Raw genomic sequence first — 17,216 nt, 5'->3', positions numbered from 1 at the left:
AGGAGAGGCGCATAACTGGACCCCCGGGACAGTGGACACCTTACTCGTGCTTTAAGTTATCAGCGTGTGGCCTGGAGTCGAAATTTCTGTCTAGTGTAACGCAAAAACATTTAATAGTGTACTTAATTTTGAGTAGGTGTGCTCAGAGCTCAAATTATGTGAGTAAAAGTTTTTTTTTGGCTGCATAAATGCCCTGGTACAGCATCCTTCAATGAATATTCAAGGTAAGCACCACTTTTATGCATAACATGATAAACTTTTGACAGATATCGTAATGGATTGTAGCTGAATGTGGCCCTCTATTTTCACTACATTTTTTAATGACAGAACATTGGTGTGTGGAGAAATATTATTCGGAATTTCATGTACGTGTACAATATGTGTGTTGCATAGTTGAAAATCATTTGAATCTATATTTGAGAACGTCCATCTTTCCATATTCATATTTCCATCTCCATTGTTCCAGCTGGAGTGCAGTCGTCACGTGGGCGTATGGTGGCCTTCCTGTGGAGGACACAGGAAGTTCCCCAGGTGAGGTTGCAAGCTCATTTCCAGAGAAACACCAGAAATGCTCATTCAATTTATTTCATCATGAAACTTGACAGGAAACACCAGCAAACAAATGTTGGGTCAATAGCAAAAGCATGCGTTGGCACATAAGGTATGCATGCATAAGTGCAGCAGCTTCCAAAACAGGATTGTACAGTGGTGTAATCAGTTGGAATGATAGAAAACATAGATCAATGCAGGAATGATATAATTTGAACATAGCATTGGCTCCATGTAGGCACCTGAACTTAACTGTCCTTTGAAAGGTTGAACCTTTTTATGGAGAACATCATGTTGAAAGCAGTCTTCTATTGGCAAGGTTTCTCTTACTTTGAACCGTGATATTGAAACAGCGATTGGCCATACGTGTTTTCGTTAAGTGGTAAATTAACTTTTTTTGTGTCATTTTTAATGTTATGGGTAGGAATCACAAGCATGCCTAACCATAATGAGTGATTATTACATATTATTGCCTTATCATTTGAAATTAAGACGATCATTTAAGAGGATTTTGTGAAGAGAAGTCTTTTCACCCTGGAAAATAAATCACTGCTCGAATGCAATAGACCTGAAGAGGGCATTATTCACACCGCTAATTTTTCGAGTGAAACAGTTTTGTCCAAACAGGTTTTAAATGTGCAAGGCCATGGTTTGCAATGGTATGCGATATGAGAATGAAAGAGAGAGAAGCAAATTATTTTAATACAGGAAGATGAAAATGCTTTCAGCTTTGAGGCCATAGCCTGCTAGTGCCAGCTTAGGGCTTAAGTTATCAGCATGTGGCTTGGAGTCGAAATTTCTGTCTAGTGTAACGCGAAAACATTTAATAGTCTACTTAATTTTGGGTAGATGTGTTCAGAGCTCAAATTATGTGAGTAGAAGTTTTTTTTTGGCCACATAAATGCCCTGACACAGCATCCTTTAATGAATAATCAAGGTAAGCACCACTTTTGTGCATAATATGATAATCTTTTGATAGATATCGTAACGGATTGTAGCTGGATGTGGCCCTCTATTTTCACTACATTTTTTAATGAGAGAACTTTGGTGTGTGGAGAAATAATATTCGGAATTTCAAGTGCGTATACAATATGTGTGTTGCATGGTTGAAAATCATTTGGATAAATTTATATTTGAGAACTTCCTAGTATTGAGTCATGTTCAGATACCATGCAGACTTTTATAAATCTGACCTTGCCGACGCCCAATACCTTTGCAAATAAAAAAAATGTTTTAAGACCCATGTCCCCCCTTAATGTGCACTTAGGTCGCACAGTACACGGCCCTGCAGAATTTCGCCTCCATCGAAATTCGACCGTCGCGGCCGGGATCGAACCCGCATGTTTCATGTCAGCAGCTGAGCGCCGTAACCACTGAACCACTGCGGTGGTTCAAAAGTTGTATTTTAGGGGTAAAGTATGGCTTTTGCGGCCTAGTGTCACCATTGTTGGCGGGCACCGGAAAGCTGATGTATTGTCTTGGGTAGTGTGCTGGGTAATAATTTGCACGTGTGTTCGAATACACACGTGCACGTGCACGTGTGTTCGAATAGTGTTCTAATTGCTTTTTCATTCTCTTACTGCTTTTTCTCGTCTTTAATACCGTCTTGGTTTTTGTGTTCTTATGTCTTGGCAGCGTGGGACGCTGAAAGCACGGCGGCATGGGGAACGATTGGGAAAAAATTAGTACTTTTTGTAGTTCGTTTTGCAGTAATTTCCCATATTTTTAGCATAACTTCAGAAGCCAGTCAGTACGGAGGCGCGAGGCCCAAGCAGGGGACATCCTCGCGGCTGGCTGCCCAATTCCCGGACCCGGACTATGTTTCCCCTGCAGTCCAAGGCATTGGCCGTGGCCTTGTGCCGGCGGGCTCCGCCGAGGCACTGCAGGTTCCGAGGCAGCCACGCGTCCGGCCTCCGGCCTACATCTCACTCAGGAAACCAGGCGACGACGTGTACGGCAAGGGTGAGTCTTTCCTTGGTGAACGCCACCGGTCATGGAACATGAATTCACCAGAACCACTGAGCCACCGCGGCGGCAGTGGCTATGGTGCTCGGCTACTGACCCGAAAGGCGCGGGTTCGATCCCGGCCGCGGCGGTTGAATTTCTTTGGAGGAGAAATTCTAGAGGCCCGTGTACTGTGCGATGTCAGTGCACGTTAAAGAACCCCAGGTGGTCGAAATTTCCGGAGCCCTCCACTTCTTTATTATTTATTCTTTATTCTTTATTCTTTATTAACTAGGAGATTTTTTTACATTCTAAGCACTTTAAGCTTTTTATTAAACTCGTCAGATACAAGATAGATTAAAAGCTGCGTTCAAACTTGCACGTCTGGGTTTCTTCCTTTTCAGCTCCCCTGAAATTGAGGATTTGTCGACGTGCTCGGTCTGAACTTCAGGGGTGAGTATCTATCTAAGCATTTTATTTTTAAGAATGCTGCAGTCGACATTTCATTAAATCAGCATATGCCATCAGTTTCAGGGCAGACTTCCAAAACTTTTAAAAAATAATTGATTGTTTATGCTGGTTTAATGTCCCAAAGCGACGCAGGCTATGAGGGACGCTGTAGTGAAGGCGTCTGGAAATTTCAAATATCTGGGGCTGTTAATGTGCACTGACATCACATGTTTCATGTCAGCAGCTGAGTGCCGTAACCACTGAGCCACTGCGGTGGTTCAAAAGTTGTTTTTTAGGGGTAAAGTATGGCTTTTGCGGCCTAGTGTCACCATTGTTGGCGGGCACCGGAAAGCTGATGTATTGTCTTGAGTAGTGTGCTGGGTAACTAATTTGCACGTGTGTTCGAATACACCAAGCCAGACCAGATGCAAAGAAACTGCACAGACCTATTCAGTTTTTTCTGCTGATTTGAAATATGCAATTTGTTTATTTCTAGGTGAATTAGTTCCTGAGATATATATCATGCCATTCTCTGCTCAAACAATAGAAAAAAAAATGGGTTATCAGAAGTTTAATTTTAATATGTAGGTAGGTACTACAATGTGTGAGGAATGCAACGCTGGAAGCAGTTTTCAGTTTTTTGTCCGTGTGAACAAATGGGCTTAATAGTTAGTTTTCAAGTGAGTTAACCAGACATACAGTGTCAGAAAACACATGACACACATGAAACTAAATATTAAACCCATTTGTCCACACGGAAAAAAAATTGAAAACTGCTTCCAGCGTTGCATTCCTCACACATTGTAGTACCTACCCACATATTAAAATTAAATTTCTGGTGGCCCATTTTTTTATATTGTTTGAGCAGACAATGGCATGATATATATATTAATATCTCAGGAACTAATTGGCCTAGAAATAAACACATTGCATATTTGAAATCAGCAGAACAAACTGAATACGTCTGTGCAGTTTCATTGCATTTGGTCTGTAAATAAAAAAAATGTCTTAAGACCCATGTCCCCCCTTAATGTGCACTGACATCGCACAGTACATGGCCCTGCAGAATTTCGCCTCCATCGAAATTCGACCGTCACGGCCAGGATCGAACCCGCATGTTTCATGTCAGCAGCTGAGCGCCATAACCGCTGAGCCACTGCGGTGGTTCAAAAGTTGTTTTTAGGGGTAAAGTATGGCTTTTGCGGCCTAGTGTCACCATTGTTGGCGGGCACCGGAAAGCTGATGTATTGTCTTGGGTAGTGTGCTGGGTAATAATTTGCACGTGTGTTCGAATACATACGTGCACGTGTGTTCGAATAGTGTTCTAATTGCTTTTATATTCTCTTATTGCTTTTTCTCGTCTTTAATACTGTCTTGGTTTTTGTGTTCTTATGTCTTGGCAGCATGGGACGCTGATTGCACGGCGGCATGGGGGACGATTCCCTCAGTGAAGAAGTGGGGACCATCCTTCGGTCCATTCTAACCAGTGAGAAGTCGGGGATTCTTTTGCGCCGGCTCGACGGTAAGCGTCCACACGAGGTTTTTGCACTGAAGTAAAATTGTGCCGTTTGCGTCTTTCTGAGCATTCGCTGTCGGGGACCGTTCGATTCGTGGCGTCGCGGTGATTTCGAACATTTTGTTCAGCTTACTTGACACGCTTGCGTGCGCTCTTGCAGAGGCTTGAAAGTTCTGAATTGAATGCATCCTTGAATGACGGCGCAAAAGACGCCGACTTGAGACGCGCTCGCGTACGGTCCTTCTGACTGCGGCCAATGTCAAAAGTTTTCACGTACTGCATACGACATATCTTATTTGTCAAAACCTTTTCGGGGAGTTTTTTTTTTTTCATTTTATTTCCTCTTTGCTTGCTTATCTGCAGTTGGCGGATAGGGGCGAGTTTAGTCTCGGTCATGCAGTGGTTCATTGTGGCAGGCTGTTGATATCAGTACAGGAAGTGATTTCTTTTTTTGTTGCTGCCTGGGCTCTGTGGATTGTGTATCTGAAGGCGAAAAAGATACATAATATACAGCGTAAACGAAAGCTTGCAGTGTTCTGTGTGCCTTTGCGGCTTTCATCGGGGGTGGAATCAGTGTGCTATGCACGCCGGCTGCTCGCGCCATGTCTTTTCACGCAGTTGACTTTGAGGCGGTGTTGCATCAATTGCTTTCACTCGTCCTACTCTGTTGACCATGTTAAAACCCTGCTATTTACCGACATGAGAAGCAGCATGAAAGCCAACAGTAAAGTAACAAGACAAGCCAACATTCGTGCACTCCTGCTTTTGCCCGTTTATAGAATTTAGCCAAAAATTGTTTTTTCCATTGCAGGTACAAATCATTGAGTATCAGCACTTGCCTCCATGATATGACCCATCATTGAACTTCGAGATTTCACAGATGAATGTGGTAAGTGATCGGGATTTTTATATAGATAGATACAGAGAAAGGGGAAAGGCAGGAATGTTAACTGGAAAGGTTTCCGGTTAGCTACTATATATATATATATATATATATATATATATATATAATATATATATACTGCTGCCTACACAGTTTCCAACCAATATTTCAGACTTGGCAGGTCCTGATACTATGGTCCAAATAATTGAACAGTTTGGAAAAAAAATCAGTGAACTTCAAAAAATTTACTTTCTTGTAAAAGAAACAATCAATATTAGATTGCATCTGAGAGGGTCATGCTTTCATGTCCGAACCACCTAGCATACCCGATGCCAAACTAACGAGGCCGCAGGTCCATTGTGAATGCACCGTACTACGCACCCCATGCTGCCCTGTGTACACTGCGAGAAGTCTGTTTACTCAGGCGCTAATGGCCACAAAGGCAGTATCCTTGTGGAGAAGTGAATGCTTCAGACTGCCCCCCTTCAGCCTTGCACCACGATTGGTGGTGCCTGAGCAGAGGCGGATGTCACTTCTTTACCGCTTTCAGTGCAATCGCGCATCCTCGCGCACCACTAGCCGTTCCTTAACGGGGGAGGAGGGTCTTAAAAACTTTTGTATTGAGGCTGAAGCCTTTAAGAGTTTAGGTTAAATTGAGGACAACGTACCAATGTATGGAAAGGATCGGAGAGGTATATCGGGTTTTTTGCATCATAACTTTTTTCAGCAGGGTCATCTCATTCAAGAGTTAGTTTTAGTGCCACTTCAGTGTGGTCGTCTCTTTTCCATGACGTCATTATCTCCACATGACAGTACCTTTCTGTAAGTATATCTGTCTTATGGCAACACTTCCCTTTCGTTCAGTCCTCATGTTGACAGAATGATATAGGCTACGTGCCATAATCAATTTTAATGAAAACTGAACGGCTGCCCGGAAGGCCAAACAAAATTTCACACTTTTGAGAACGACAACCGCATTAAACGGAATTTCATTAAAGGAAAACCACTTAAACTGAGAGGGCCGGAGAAGACCCCTCGGAACTAAATCGGATTGGTGCAGTTATAATGAAAGTGAAAAGTGCTGTTGGATGCAGGAGAGGTCTGGGATGAGGTTGCCGACGTGTTTTGGTCTAATGATCCTAATAATCTGTATATCTTTCAGGCCTCAGGGGAGGGGACCTACTCTGCGGCCTTTGCTGCTCGGGCCTCAGTACACGCTTCCCAGCATGAAGATGGTCAGCGCCATCCAACCAACACCTCAGGATTGGCGGAGCAGGTACTACAGTCATTGTCGTTGTAGCAGAGCGTACTGAGGCTCTTCCCGTAGGGTAATCGCGCCACAGACTTGAACGCTTTTATAGTGTTTAAATCTGGCGAATTTGGTTGAGCAACTGTTCTGATAGAAAAACAAGCTCTTTTTTATGTCTTCTCTTAAATGACTCGTCAAGATCAGAGGTTTGAATGCCTGAATTTGTGCTCAGTATGGGAAGATGTTTAAGTCTATTTAACTGGCTGACGCTTGGTTCTGATCACTGGCCTTTCGCATTGTTTTTTTGCGCTATCCTCGAGGTGCTGGGGTGCATTCCTGTTTGAGAATTACGTAGCTTGTTGTGTGCCCTTCCTGAAGGTACAGTGTTTTCATTGTCCAGTAATACTATCTTTTTTTGCGAGTATTTCGTCATTACGATATTTCAAAATAACGAACGATTATTCACGACCCCGCAAACTTCGTTGTATCAAGATTTCAATTTTGACCCGACGTTTCGATCGTAGCATGGATCTTTTTCAGGGTCTTTCGGGTAGCGTTAGTACTTAGCCTCTGCAAAAATTACTTGCTTGGGAAGGAATTTGCTGTCGAAGAGGAGCATTGCTGAGGAGGATTTACCCAACAGTCTCGCCCCGACAATTTCGACTCCATGCGTTAGGACTCTAAGTTCCGCCAGTAGTTCTTTGGTCTTGAGGCCTGGCCCAACTCTATGGATGACTCCCCGAATCACATCATCCGGCGCGCTATGTACGTGTTGACTTCGTAGTTGACCCCCTGGATGCTGAGTTGTCTTATTTGCTTGATTTGTCTTGCCGTCTCTTCGGATGGCGTGCTCGTGATGATTATGTTGGATCCTCGGTGGACACCCGTCATTCAGTTGTAGAGTAAGGGAGGAAGTGGGAGTGAAAGAAGAAACAGGGGCCGTAATGAAGAAAATGAAATTGAGGAAAGGAAATTACGGAGGAGGTCGCGCCGCTGCGCGGAGGAGAGGCCACAGTTGGCACGATCCCAGCGCACGGATGGACACAGGGAGCATGGACAGACACCGCGAACATGAGCCATTAAAGGCTTTCGCCTTAAAATTCTCTTCAAAGCTTATAGATACGTGGGGTGATGAGAGAGAGATGTGGACTGCAGACATTGACAATGTTGTGCCAGATATGCAGCGCGGAAGCCATAGGCCGTCGGCGTTCATTGTGCTCATTGCCATTGGCGTTTACTACGTTTTGCACTCCGATCATGTTAAGGAAAGGAAGTGCGCATAACTGGCTCCCTGGGTCAGCGGAAGCCTGAATCGTGCGTACATGTATTTGGGGTGGTGAGAGAGATGTGTGTTACATGCATTAGCACTGACAATGGTAAGCAAACTCTCGGGATCACCCATTAACTTCAACCTGCCAGATGGGCAGGGTGGGTGGAGACATAGGGGTGTGACAACCTCCCGAAATGCTTCCGTAGAAATCATCTTTAAGAACCAGGTATTGGTGCAGCAAGTCGAGCGTATGTCCATCTATTTCTTCGATCACAAAGCTTCATTCATGAAAATCAAGAACTGTTTTTGGAGCATCTTTTGACGAAGGATTATGGTGTGAAAAATAACGTTGTAGTGGCCGGGTTCGATGACTGTAGAAAGTTCCACGTGCATTTGTTAAAAGCTTAGGGAACCTTTCTGAAGAAAATATTTACTCTTTGCCTTCAAAAGAAAAGCAGGGTTGTTGCAGCAGCCATGCAAATGCCACTGTTACTCACATAATATCGATATGCCTTGATGGTTGGGAAAAGCAGCATACCTTAAAATCGATGATTTGGTATCGTAGCATCTCTCTTTGCTTGGTGGGGTAGTCTTGCAGGAGTTGTTGTGAATATGTTTTGCACTGCTTCAGTGCCTTGTGTAATCACCCTCTTTGCCAATATTATTATCTCTGTCTTTGATTTTGGGGCTATTGTATGCTCACTCCGGAATTGGTAAATTTGCGCCATCATTGCCTAGATCTGTCGGGGGTAATACTTCTCTTGAATGCGGTGGATGGTGCGATTGCTTTCTCTAGCCCATTGGTTTTCTGACCGAGGACGGTGCCTAAGCGCACGATGGTTGTGTAGGTATGAATTTCAATTTCGGCATTTTTATCAAAGTGCGCGAGGATCAGTTGGGGACTGTCAACGACGCCGAAGTTCCTTGAAGGTTTCTGCTTGCGGCACTCTCCACTTAAATGGCTCGTCTGCATTTGTCATTTGGGTTAGAGGTTTGGCAATGTGCGAAACTTTGTCATTTTGGTCAGAGGTACGGCGATGTGCGAGAAGTTCATGAAAAATCATCGGTAATACATGCATAGTACAAGAAGTCTGCGTACAGCTTTATCACCTGGCAATGGAAACTGTGCGATTGCAGCTCTTTTATGCGGGTCTGGGCGTGCTTCCTCTTTGCAAACAATGTGGCCGAGAAACAGCAGCTCTTCATAGTCAAAGTGGCACTTCTCTGCTTTCAAGGTGAGAGTGGATGACTTGATTACCTCCAGTACTGTTCGAAGCCTTTTTAGATGATCTCCAAAGTTCAAGACAAAGTCAACTATGTCATATAAATATGCCAGACAAATCTTCCACTTCAGGCCTGACGGCATTATCCATTACTCCCTGAAATATCGCTGGTGCAGAACAGGGACCAAATGCATCACCTTGACCTCGAAGAGACCATCCGGATTAATGAATGCGGTCTTCTCGCGATCTCTTTCATGGACCTCAATTTCCCGTAGCTGATCTTGAGGTCATCGATGAGAAATGCTTGGCATTGCACAGCCGGTCCAGTGTGGCGTCGATGCGGGGAATAGGGTAGACGTCCTTTGTTATCTTGTTCAGGTGGCGGTAATCACCGCAGAATCGAAGTGCGCCACCTTTCTTCCTCACTAGAACAACCGGTGCCGGCCAGGGGCTCTTTGATGGCTGGATGATGTCGTCGCGAAGCATTTCAAGGCAGCACACAGTAGGGGCTCTGGAGGAGAGGTCGGGCGTGCTGGTCGGTTACAATACGTTGCTTGGCAACCGGTATTTGTCGAACCTGCGGCAGTGACTAGAAGCACTCGCTGTAGCTTCTAAGCAGACAGCGGGCCTCGTCTTGTTTGTTCTGGGTCAGCGCTTGGTTTATGTCTAAGACGTGCTTGTGATCTTCCTTAGGTGAATCGTCTGGACGGGAAAGGGTGAAGGCATCGAGAATGTTGGATAGTTCATTGATGAAAGGAATCCTTGTTCCTTTGTTAACGTGCCGGTATTCTTTGCTAAAGTTCGTCTGCAGCACTTCAGTTTGGCCATTGCAGAAGTGTACTATGCCTCTTGCGACGCCGATTCCGCGCTCTAGAACCAATTCCGTGTTCCCCTCAATGAGAGCTTTCATGTTCTTGGCATTCGTGCCACCTGCGGTGACCATGACGGTCGACCGGTGTGGGATGCTTCCTTGTTCATCCAGGACAGTCAGGGCAACATGCTTCTTCTTGCTTTTCATCGAAAGGATAGCTTCATTTGTCGAAATTGTGATGAGCTTGGAACGCAGGTTGATGATCGCCTGATGCTCATTAAGGAAATCTATGCCCAGTATCACGTCGCGAGAACATGCTGTTGTACGACGAAGACCACAGGCCTTGACGGCCAGTTGCGCTTTGCATCACCCTGTTGGGGTAGCTGCTCGTGTGTTTGAGCTAGGCCGCTGGTCTGGAGGCTGGCAGATAGTGCTTGTATGAAAAACCCAACTCGAAGAAAATGATATGAATTCGCTTATGTTGTTTGGGAACGACGTGTATTTCGCGTATTTTTTTTTTACAGCGTAATAGCAACCATTCTGATCTCCGTGGGTGCCTCAATTGATTTTACCTGCAGAAAAAGTGACGTGTGAGAACTGGGCACATATTCCGGTTATGCACCACTTTGTTAAGTGAAGCTGTCACGCAGTTATTACTGCCATCTGGACAAGAAATCCCTGTAGCGTGGTAGCAGTAACCTTCTTAGGCTGCTTCAGCTGCTTCTGCTGTCAGGTTTTTGTCTCATGCCTGGGGGCTCCAAGAGGCGCTTGAAATAACTTCTTCCAAAAGTGCTGTCTTTCACGTACTCGAAATCTGGCTGCGGAGTATATGGTCCGAAGGAATAGATTTTCTGCAGTGTATGTGTGCCCTGGTGTGTATGCTGCAGCTGAGATCTGTATGCGACTCGTGGTGCAGGAAGGACACGTGGTGGCGGCCAGTACAGAGGGCTGCTTGATGGTCAGCTCACGTTTTCTAATCTGGAGAGTTGTCGCCACGTCCTGTAAATGGAGGATTTTGTCTGGCTTGCTGTCGTCACGTAGAGGCAGCTTGTCTTTCTGCCGAGCGTGCTGGAAGGCCTTCCAGGTGAGATCACGTGTTTATCCCCACCTCAGCAGCAAGGCAAAGCAGCAGCATTCCGATGTGCGTGGTGTCCACTCTTCCTCTGTCTACATGTTTTTCTCACTGGAAACAAAATGCATGTTCTCCGGTCCGTTTCTTGGATTTCTGAGTATTGAAATATGACGAGCAAGCTGAAGGGCTCTGTTAGGGGCACGTGGTGTGGACGTTGATGCAGTGGCTCCTTAAACTAAATCTGAACGCATACGTTTCTGCGGAAAGATACACTTCAGGATCTATTTCCTTCGCGTTTCCTTCATAGCGAAGAATGCGCGACACAAGTCACACTGTGATTGACATGAATGCTTAATGTTTCACCTGAAGAAACTCAATTGCCATAGCATGATGGAGAGTGTGATTGGGCAAGACTGTGCACTTGCGTCCTAAAGCATTAGGGGTTATGTACACCTAGTGGTGGTTAGAAGAGTTAGGATGAAGGCACTACGCTTCACCTGCCATCCACAGCAGAGCAACTTACTTTGGCAGAACTCCACGCTGGCTACTTTAGAGGTTCTTCTATTTATTGTTGAACCTTATGAATCTTAGGAGTGCATTGCTTTGTTGTTAGCTCTTCAAATGTGCATTGCGGATACTATTGTAAAGAAAATTGCCGTGTGTAATACGACAGGATGTGGATTAGTCTGGTCATTCCAGATGCGCGATGACCTTTTATTTTGAAGACATTTCACCGCGGTTCATAAACGATGGCCGCACAAGGGTGTGAGACGCGGTAACGAGGGAATGGAACTTGTAGTGCGCAAAATTCCACAGGATACGGTGCTTTCAGCAGACGATTTTGTCACGAGGGACTGCAGGCCAGTATAACCATAGGCTTTTTAATTATGGTTTGTTTCTTTTAGAGGGTATTAGTATCTGCCTAAGCTGACGCCCTGCATTTGTTGTTTTGCAGTGCACGAAAACTTCACTGCCTTTGTTTTTCCTGCAAAATTGCCCTCTTGCAGTTGTGCCCATCTGTTTGATGCTTTATAGCCGCAAGTGGAAAAGGAAAGAAGAATCGCAGTTGAACTATTTTCTATTCCGCAAGGGAACTATGATATTTTAGCAAAATTCCAAAAATGTTCTTGGATTAACGGCCTTGTTTATCACATCAGTTCTTCTGGATTCGTGCTAGGCCACATGTATCTCGTAGGATTAAACATCTGTTACCATGCCAGGATCTCAGCAACACCTTAGTTTCAGTAAATCGTCCCGGAGCAATCAGTTTAAAGCTTGCAGCATTGGCTTCTACAGTGGAGCCAGCAATCTGCATGATGCCACTCACTGACACTCCATTTTCCAACCGGTGGTGGATTGTTTGAAATTGCTGAAATGCGTGGGAGATATCGTACATGGCATGTTCAGGGAAGAGAGCAATGGCAATCGTGGAATAATAATTTTGTATTGTTCCTTTCTGGAATTTTAGTGGGTGAACATGTAGCTGAAAACGTGCTTCATAACCAGCCGTTCGTTAAGCAAGATGTAACATTGGGACCCTTAAAGGGGTAGAGACACCAAATTTTTGTGTTGTATATCTGGGTTGTAAATAATGCGTAGCGATTCAGTGAGCCTGGAACACCATCTTAGAAGCATGAACTCGCATTATATAATTAATAATCGTATTATTTGTACCCAGCAGTTTCAGTTTCGGTTCGTAGTTGCCAGGTTTTGCCAAGCTCTTTCATGACGTCAAAAACCAGATGCGTTGTCACGTGGGTCCGGAAAGCCGTGACGTCGTGTAGGCATGTCATCTGCTTGACACGCACGTGGTGCGCGTAAACACGGAGAGCCGGGCGGAGGGCAAGTCGAACAGCTCCGAGTCGGAAAGAAGAGTTTTATTTCGGCGAAGACACTGATTATGAGGAATCGCGGGATGACGCAGACGAGGAAGAAGACGCCGCGGTTCGAACCCCGACAACCATTACTTTTTTGATCCGCTGGCCAGCGATTCCGAAGAGGAGGCAGGCGTCAGGCCTGACGCAGCTCAAATTGTGCCAGCGAACGCCGAGCGTGTAGGCAACGTCAAATGGTAAAGGCGCGTTCACACTACGCCGACGATCGGCCGATTTCAGTCTGGCGATGGTCGGCGGCAGCGATTTTCGTGCCGTCGGCGCGTCTGTCACACTGCGCAGACGCCGACCGAGCGCCGGTCATCGCCTGACGAGCGCATCGTCGTCGCGTCGCCGAGATAGCAGCCGTCGGCCGACCCGTGTGTCACACTCTACCGACAACAGCGCCGACCTCATGCCGACGTTGTCCCATCCCGACAGCTCGACACTGCTGCTTTGTGCGCGCTGCTCGTCTGCTAGCTCCGTTGATGAAGGCGTCGTGGAAATCGAACTTATCTTCTATTATGGAACAAGTTCGCACTAAAGCGATGTGAAGAGTAGGCCTTTTATTATAGCACAGTCGACTTCCAAAGCGCCGTCAACTGCGGAAGCGAGACCACCTAGGCCTAGCGACGACTAGGGCAGCCTGGGACCAGCGCGCAGTTCAGGCGCGTTCGCACTAGGCCGACGGGATCCCGAGGTCGACGCGACAGCGACGCCGACGGTCTCGTCGGCCAACCTGGTCGTTCCCAGACTAGCCAGTCACACTGCACCGACGACGACGACGATGCCCCAACGACCAAGCGTCGTCCTAGTGTGACAACGCCGCCGACCAAAACGAGACCCGTTGCCCGACGTGCCTTGGGCATATCAGTGGCCGAGCGAAAACATTCTCCGACCAAAAACAAGTAGCGAGCTCAGAGCGCGAAGTGCAATCATTATTTAGACAAATAATGCACGCGCAGCAACATTCATCAAGCCATATTGCCACATCGTCGCTTTAGAACTGCCGCCCCACTGCAACACGGACACGGAGCGGTGAGCATCGCTGCGCCGCTCTACCCAAGCTCCGCCCGCAACCGGTGTCGCACTTCGCCACCGTACAGCAGTCCCTCAGAAAGACTGCTCGAGCAGCGACAAAGCATGCCTGCTTATGTTTCGAGCTTTCGGCAATGGCATCGCTCGCGGGCGCTCCGGGCGACGAGCTCTTCTGCTGCCTGGTTGCCGTGGTCGTCGCTAGGCCTATAGCCTCTTCCGCATCGAAGTCGCAGCGGCCGGCGCTTCGGAAGTCGCCTGCGCTATAATAAAAGGCCTACTCTACACATTGCTTTACTGTCAACAGCATCATCTCACAATAAAATAATAGTATAGTAAATCTCCACGACGTCTTCAGCAGCGAAGCGAGCAGGCGCCAGGCGAGCCGGACCGCAACGTCGGGCCAGCGGCAGCTGCGAGGCGGTTGTGGCAAAAAGTTTGCTCGTATCACAGTCGTTACCTTTGCCAGCAGCTCAGTATTCGTCAGCGATCCTCAAAAATGACACATTTTTCACATTTCTTATCCGAGGGTTTATTATTTTGCGTCAAGAACACACTTTAGCTCCTTTTTATGACGCCGACAGATGGGATCCAGGCTGGCCGGCCGGCCTGCATGCTCGGCGTACTTCACGTTCGCACAAGAAAATACATAACATCCATGATACTAGAGAATGCTTCCTACATTAGAGCACGGGCAATATGCCTCTGCAAAAGTGGATCTTTCGGCAACGACATCGCCTGCGGCAACGCCGGGCGTAAAGCACCGTCGCACTCGCGAGCGTGCAGCGAGCGTGCGTAACCAAGGTTACTAGGCCGCGAAACCGCAAAACTTGGTCCCGTACGTCAGAAAACTGTGCAATGACGTAGGAAATACTTGCTTGTGTTTTCTTCTCTGTTCCTACGTCACATTGATGCACTAGCGATGGCTCAGAATTCAAGAGTGAGCATTTTCACAAACTTTAAAATGAAATTAAAATATGTTCTAGACCTCCCTTAAATTGAATACTTCGCTCTTATGGTCCTCACATACAAAGGAAACGTATGGCAGTCTTTTGTACAACCTTGGAATTTGATGTCTCTACCCCTTTAAAGAGGTGTACTCCTGATGGTGGTATAGATTAAATGTGTGTTGAATGTGCCCTTTCTGATCTTCTGCCGATGGTGGAGAGGAAATCACTCTTCTCCTCTTTGTCGTTTGCTGGTCCTTTCTGATTTTTTTTAATGTAGCTATAGTACTGGCAGTGTCGTGGTTGATTGCCACCTTGAACAGTTTATCAAGAACGCCACTGGTGGTAAAATTTTATTGGTTTTTATGAAGTAAAAATTACTTGCGATTTAGTGTCGTAGTGTTTAATTTGCATATGCATAGTCATGCATACTATGTTTATTCTAGGCTATGTGAAAAGGCGGCATTTAAGCTACGTTCTTGCAGTAGTACTACGCTCTTGAGCATTTTTCCTTCGAGAGTGCAGTGCTCAGTACGTTTGTTGCCTTAGGTACGGCCGCCACGGTGGTCACTGGATAGGGCGCTTGGGTGTTGACCCAAATGACGGGGGTTCAATCCTGGCCACAACAGTCGAATTTCAATGAAGGCGAAATTCTAGAGGCCTGTGTACTGTGCAATGTCAGTGCATGTTAAAGAACCCCAGGTAGTCAAAATTTCCTGAGCCCTTCACTATGGTGTCCTTCATAGCCCGCTTTGCTTTGGCACTCTAAACTACCACAAACAAAAACCATGGTGGCTATGGTTGTGGTGCTCTGCTTCTGAGTGCATGGAGGTGGCAGGCAATCAAGGCCGCAGTGGCTACATTTCCATAGAGGTGAAACCCAGAGACGGCCTGCGGTGTGAAATGTCATTGCACGGTAAAGATTCCGAGGTGGTCTAAATTAATCCGGAGCCTTCCGCTAAAACCTTTTTCATTGCCCATGTTAAAACCTATATAATAATAGTGATAGTATTTTTTAAAATATGTACCCCTGTAAGTGGCAGGTGGCAATGACAACGCAACTAATTCAACCAGGTTTTCGAACTAAGGAGGTTGATGAAATGTTCTTTCATGCAAGCTTATTTAGGAACAGTGTTTGCTTTTTCTGCATTCGCTATTTGGAGGACTCCTTCAATTACTCATCACTGCAGCTGTGCCTCCTGGCTGAGGAAGACTGCGGCCAAAAATGGAGTTCATAATGCAGTGACATCGGGCCCAACGTGATGCCTTTGCATTCTTCTGCAAGCGCTCTTTAATGTTTCCAGAATAATATATTAAAATCTTTCACCTTTCATAATTGTTTCCCAAGACTGTTGGACATGGGTACTGAGATGTTTTCAGTATTACAACAGAATGAAGTCGACCAACAGTTCTATTTTGTCTACCCTTTTTAATGTCATTTAGGCCTGGCTCAGACAACTACCAATCGCGCTTAGAAATTTCGACATTGCCTGCTGTATGTTGCCTTCAGCATTTGACTGTAGTGGTACAGTCATAATCATATCATACTTGTTTGAAGTGCATTGCACTGTTATGCTGAGATTTGTGCGGGCCACTTAGTGTTAATCTCATAATGATTGCAATCGTGTAATGATCACACCTCTGAATTTTGCCAATTTATTCCCCGCATAATGATGCACTTTGAACTTGCCGCTGCATTTTATGTGCCAAGTCTAGCCAACGATCGTACTTCACAGATGGCACATGCAGATGACCATCTTGCTCTGTTAGCCACCATTTTTTTTTATGTTTGTTGAAATTTTGCTGATGCTGAAACGTTGGTGTTGGTTGACCTACAGTCACTCAGGGAGTCTAAACACAGATACCAAACTTGACTGCGGTTATCTCGAATCATGATTCGTTGTCGTCACAAGGCTCGCCACCGTTCTGAGTTGCGCTGCAACGAACACAGTGATAAGCTCTGGGTTACGGGAATGCCAAAAATGAAGCAGTCCTCCTTGAGGACTGCTGACCTGTACCGAGTTGCTGGTAGGAGTAATAATTGCAATACAAGGTAGTTTTATGCTCCCAGCCCCATAGCAGCTGCCGCCATTTCAGTGCAACTGGCCCAATCTGCTTGCACGCCAGTGCCACTGCTAAGGTGTCGCTTAAATCAATCATATATCTTTCATTTAATATGAAACCATGAGGTTGTCAGTGAGGCAGTGCCATAAGTAGACAATGTAGCATAGTTTTGGTCAATTCAAAGGCGCCGTCCTCTGTGGCTTCGATACGAAACAAGTGAGGCCTAGCGATGACTTTGGAGTAGCACACCAGAGCGCCATTGACGGTGGCGCTTGCATCGAGCGTTGCGAATGTGTCACCTACTTAAACGCCGCAGCAGGGACCGCAGATTT

General features: G+C 46.0%; 1 protein-coding gene across 4 annotated transcripts in view; it reads left to right on the top strand.

Annotated features, from left to right (window-relative positions):
* LOC149357424 (uncharacterized) overlaps positions 1–17,216 on the top strand; it is a 61,238-nt gene that overhangs the window by 34,986 nt on the left and 9,036 nt on the right. For 3 of the 4 annotated variants that reach the window (XM_089584646.1, XM_089584650.1, XM_089584647.1), the window contains 6 exons: positions 467–531; positions 2,279–2,511; positions 2,898–2,946; positions 4,347–4,465; positions 5,271–5,348; positions 6,505–6,618. In XM_089584646.1, coding sequence (XP_089440772.1) covers positions 467–531; positions 2,279–2,511; positions 2,898–2,937 — 338 coding nt within the window. In that variant the 3' untranslated portion in view covers positions 2,938–2,946; positions 4,347–4,465; positions 5,271–5,348; positions 6,505–6,618. The remainder of the gene's footprint in view (positions 1–466; positions 532–2,278; positions 2,512–2,897; positions 2,947–4,346; positions 4,466–5,270; positions 5,349–6,504; positions 6,619–17,216) is intronic. The other variant, XM_089584649.1, reaches the window with a different exon arrangement.

This window comes from Amblyomma mixtum, chromosome 3 (assembly GCF_055824585.1).
Source record: "Amblyomma mixtum isolate Tamu chromosome 3, ASM5582458v1, whole genome shotgun sequence".
Taxonomy (NCBI): domain Eukaryota; kingdom Metazoa; phylum Arthropoda; class Arachnida; order Ixodida; family Ixodidae; genus Amblyomma; species Amblyomma mixtum.
Note: the sequence above shows the minus strand (reverse complement) of the source record. Positions and strands in the feature narration are given on the sequence as shown.